This window comes from Pundamilia nyererei, unplaced genomic scaffold, assembly GCF_000239375.1.
Source record: "Pundamilia nyererei isolate P.nyererei 1_Seehausen unplaced genomic scaffold, PunNye1.0 scaffold00184, whole genome shotgun sequence".
NCBI classification, from domain to species: domain Eukaryota; kingdom Metazoa; phylum Chordata; class Actinopteri; order Cichliformes; family Cichlidae; genus Pundamilia; species Pundamilia nyererei.
The window spans coordinates 84883-89632 of NW_005187585.1; the positions used below are offsets into that span (position 1 = coordinate 84883).

Sequence of the window (4750 nt, forward strand, 5' to 3'; positions counted from 1 at the left end):
ACACACACACACACACACACACACACACACACACACACACACACACACTTCCACTTACAATGATATATTCTTGAATTTTCAGCACATAAAGATTTATGCGAGCCGCACTCTCAGGTGCGTTCACAGCCTCGATAACAACCATTTTCACTGTTTTCCTTTCTCGCTGCCACAGTAATTGCCATGCATTGCCTGGAGGTGGAGACGATAATAATGGAGTCCCAGGGTTTTTCCAAGCGTTGTAAAATAATTAGCTGCCGTGCCTCGGGGTTATGGCTCTGTTCGTTAAAATATTAATAGCCTCTAAACGATTTCCTCTTATAATAATAAGTCAAAACTCCTACATCTTGTGATTAAGTGGTTAACAACTATGGAAACACTTTAGGCCTAAAAAAAATTTAAATAAATAAAAATGGAAATGCACATTTGGATTCTGGCACGCCATCTTTAACAGGCTGGGGGTATTTAGCTCTGTTTAAAATGAGGTGGAACTCAATATTTAATGTTCATTTAATAAAAAATACTATATTTGAAAATGTTTGCGGTCTTGTTAGATTTAATGCAATCCAAACTGCTTAAGCAAACTCGTTAATATTTAAAATAACACTTAAATTTAGTCCTGATTAGATGCAGTGACCAGCACAGCTTTTAACACACCCTGTGTGTACTCAAATAAAAAAAAAAATGGAATAACAATTACTGGCACTTTATATCACCTCCTTCTCAATTCTAATCCATATTTGGGCTTGAAAAGGGCCTCCTACCTTTAGCCATGTTCTGCAGGTCTCTTTCGTGCACGCTGATGTCAATGCGTAAAGCTCCATCGGCTGCGCACAAATAAAAAAAACTAACAATAAAAACCTGATTAACTGTAACACTATAAAAAGCTGCTGAATAAAAGTATCGAACCAGCCCAAAGTGGTCAGATGTGGCGACAATTAAAAGTAAAGACGATTTTTAAAACAGCAGATAACAGAATGATTAACGACCTTGTCTGTCCTGCTCCTGGTAGGACGTTGCAGTGCGCTGGGTCTGTATTTCAGACACGTGGTGAACACCTAGAAGCGAACAAGCCACAAACATTTTCAGGTAAAGGACGAGGAGACGCTCCCGCTCGCATTAATAACCCGGATCGGTAATTACCGTTGGATCTGCGGGGGCTGCTCGATTGTTTGGACCCAAACGTGGAAGGCTCGTTCAGAAGCACATGGCCGTCCTTTTCATGAGCATACACCTGTAAAAGGAACAATCGTCTTTAATAGCGGCACAGCAATTATTGGTCATTTGGTGCACGCAATTTACGCTCTTTTATTTTTTTAAGAAAATAAAAGGAGTGGCTTGACGTGAAGATGATGAAAGAAGCGGGGTTATTAAAGTATTTTAATTTTAATTAATATTTCTGCAGATTTGTGCAAATTGGGATACAGTGGTTTAATTAACATTGAAAACGGGAAAAAACAGTGTGTGTGTGTGTGTGTGTGTGTTATGTTGTATCTATTAAAAAATGTTGCTGTAACTGAATTTGGGAGAAAATCGTGGGCTCAGGCAGTTTCACTGCAGGTGGTCCAAACACTCCCCACTAACCACTCTTACGACTAATATCTATAATAAATAATAAACACATATCTACATCTGGAATTTCCTTTCTCAAAGTCTGAATGAGGCTAATATGTTATTGCACTCTCTAATTCTCTAATCTTATTTTCTACAACTGTGACAATTCAACTCGCCCCAAGGGGATCATTAAAGTTTCATTTAATCTAATCTTACTTCATGAAGAGGGGAGCCATTACGCATCTGTCTGTCCTCATCCGATGACCCAGTGTGAGCGGAATCCTCCGGTGATGCTGCGACCGCCTCGGGGCTTGAGGCTGCATCGGCCTGCTCCTGACTCTCCTCAGCACCCGAGCACACCCGCTCCGGTACAGGGGAGTCGCGGGGGTCTCCTCCCGGTGATATCCGGATCGGCTCCTCTTCGCCTTGTCCCCGGTTGGACTCCACGTCCACGTCCAGGTCGTCGTCGTCGTCGTCGTCCACCACGCTGTCTCTGTCCGGTGATATCGATCTGTAGCTGGAGCTCTCGCTGATAAAATCCGGGGACAGGTAGCCGGGGCGTATCCCGTAGGAGTCCCGGTTGCCGTACAGTTTGGCAATGGTCTCTGCGTCTTTGACGACGGGTCTAAAGGCGGAGATATAGCTGATTTTCCTCTGAGAGGTCTCGTCCCCGGACTTGTCCTCGTCGTTCCGGGTGGAGGAGGACTGGGAGCTGGGGCAGCGCTCTCCGCCGTCCTGCTGGTGGTGAGGGTGGTGGTTGGTGTCTTTTGGTGTGTTTGCGCCCCTCTCGCTCTGGTCCGACAGGTCGAGTTCGGCCGGCCGGACGCTTAGCAGCTCTGGGGGAGGTTTGGGTGGGGAGCCCGGGTAGGGCGGCATCGGTAGGCCTCCAGCTGCAGGCCAAAACATGGGGAAGGCCGGGTAGATCGGATCCTTTGTGCCGGGCCAAAACACACCGGGGATGTTGTTTTTGTTCACGTCAGGCACCCCGTCGCTCTTTTTCTGACACAGCCCATAACTAGGGAAGCCGTAGGGGTGGTGAGGGAACAGAGGTGGGGGGATTTTCTGAAGCATGCCAAAGCTCTTGCTGGGCACCGGGATGACCGGGTAACTCCGTTCGCCCCTCGCCAGACTCAGGTTGTTGCTCCCCTGATCCTCGTCGCAGCGCAATGTTTTGTGGGGGATCTCCGGGGAGCTGCTTTGAACCAGGCTGGACGAGGCCTGTGATTTCATGGGCGAGGACATCCCCGAGCCGCTCATGGGCAGAGTCCTCTTTCTGCTCCCCCCGTTGAACATGGCCTTCACATCCTCCCACGCGTGGCAAATATCATCATTGGATTTTTTTTCCGTCAGTTTCAAATGGCGTCTCCACGAATTGAAGTTGGCCGCATCCGGCTGCAGATACTTGGACTCTGGGGTGCGGTGGGAGTGGAAAATGAATTTATTGGGAGAGAAATACATGTTGCAAAAGCTGCACTTGATGCATTTCGCTCTGGAGCTGTTGTATCTCGCGGGTATAAAGCTGCCCCTGCAGCCCCATGCGCACTCGTGAGACACGTCAAATGCAAAATTTTCTGGTAGCTTTGGCGGGCTGTGCGCTCCCAGGAAGGACTTGCAGAGCCTCTCGGCCTCCCTTTTGGTGATCATGCCGCAGCGCCTGGAGGAAATGGGCATAGCCCCGGCCCGGCGCAGGAGTTCCAGCTGCACCGGCGTGCACTGCACACAGGTGATGCCCAGAGCCACCCGGCGGTTGTGTATCTCGTTGTAGCTGTAGTTTTTCAGCAAGGTGTTGGAAATCTGCGCCAGACACAGTCTCTCCTTGCCGTCTATGACAAGAGACACGATGGGCACCCCGTACAGGGATGTCTCACTCACTTGGTTCGGTTTGAGAGAGCCGGGGCTGGAAAAGCTCTGCGCGCCCTGCTTTAAACTCGGGGAAGAGCTAGCGTCTCGTCCCGCGTCTCGAAGCTGTCCGGGCATCGACTCCATCCCTGGAAGCCTGTGAGTCAAACAGAAGACAAGACAGTGAACCGGAGGCCCGTGGGGTTGTTTACGCAAGCACTATATGTTTACCGTGTTCTGAATCTTCGCATGACTCAAGTCTGCGAGAAAAATGAAAAACATCACAGAAAACGAATAAAAATACTTTAAAACGCCTAAATAATAACCATTTGAAAGGCAAATATTAAATATATATTATTTCCGTATTATTATAATCGGCATTGACCAAAAATTATATATATAAAAGTAATTATTACAATTGTGTCATAATTAAAATGAAGCAATAGCAGAGGGTCTTTTAACTGTTTGAATAATAATAATAATAATAATAATAATAATAATAATAATAATAATACTTTTTAAGTGAAATTAATTAGACGTATTTATTATTTCAGCATGATTTCCGTGCTCTCTGCCTCCTCTCCTGTCCTACAGGCTCCTGCGCGTTGGTGGATCTACTTCTACCGCTACTCTTTATCCTGAAATCGGCTCAGCCGTTAAGGGGGAACTACTTAAGGGTCACATAAGAATCTTATAGGTGGATAAGGACAGAAGGAAAATACAGCCTGAGCTGCGTCAATGCGCTTAGCGGAGAGGAAAAGAACAACTATAAGCCGCTTTCCCGCGAGCTAATTACACAGGTCCAAGCGTGCGTCTTTGCATTGTTAATAAAAGACCAGGCCCATATATAATTAAAGCTTCTGCGCAGATTAGCCGCAGACGACTGCTCGAAATTAGGTTGAAGCGGGCCTATCTCACGTTCCCCTGCGCGTACTTAACTTTCTGCGTCTCTTGTGCCAAAACGCACGCAAACCCCTGCTTTTATTTAGTTACTATTTTGAAGTATTACGAAGCCACTGATACAGCCGAGTTACGGTCAAATCGCGAGAAATTAAATTAAATTAGCTGTTGTAAATTGTTGTTGTAATTTTAGGATGCATTTGGTGATAAGGAAAACAAAAACAGAGACATACCTTTCTCTCCTGTAAAAGCAACACACCGTAGGGGAAGTCAGGCTGGGAAATCAATATTAACAATAAATAAGATGAAAATAAACAGACAAAAATTGAGAGAGTCCAGAGAGGGAGAGAGGATGGAGAAAAGAAGGCGCACTGGCAGTGAAAGCGCTGAGGAGGAGCCTTTATTTCAGTGCATTTCAGGGCAGGCAGCAGCACGCGGGACCTCCATCCTGTCGGAGCAA

At 46.5% G+C, this 4750-nt stretch overlaps 1 protein-coding gene across 2 annotated transcripts; it reads right to left on the reverse strand.

Annotated features, from left to right (window-relative positions):
- Window positions 1–621: 621 nt before the first annotated feature.
- On the reverse strand, window positions 622–4750 carry LOC102200522 (SKI family transcriptional corepressor 1 homolog-B-like). Of its 2 annotated transcripts, none has more exons than XM_005746820.1 (5): window positions 4524–4750; window positions 1768–3547; window positions 1141–1231; window positions 987–1055; window positions 622–824 (listed from the first exon to the last, which is right to left on the reverse strand). In XM_005746820.1, the coding sequence occupies exons 2-5, from the start codon at window positions 3535–3537 to the stop codon at window positions 727–729; spliced, it is 2028 nt and encodes a 675-aa protein (XP_005746877.1). In that variant the 5' UTR covers window positions 3538–3547; window positions 4524–4750; the 3' UTR covers window positions 622–726. The 2 variants fall into 2 exon arrangements, with proteins under 2 accessions (XP_005746877.1, XP_005746878.1); XM_005746821.1 differs by lacking the exon at window positions 4524–4750 and adding an exon at window positions 3906–3978.

Excerpts from the sequence above, each read along its gene's own strand:
- LOC102200522 (XM_005746820.1), bottom strand. The coding sequence starts at position 3,537 with ATGGAGTCGATGCCCGGACAGCTTCGAGACGCGGGACGAGACGCTAGC. Across the intron at positions 1,232-1,767 it reads ATGGCTCCCCTCTTCATGAA|GTGTATGCTCATGAAAAGGA; the intron begins GTAAGATTAGAT and ends TTCCTTTTACAG. Across the intron at positions 825-986 it reads CCAGGAGCAGGACAGACAAG|CCGATGGAGCTTTACGCATT; the intron begins GTCGTTAATCAT and ends ATTTGTGCGCAG.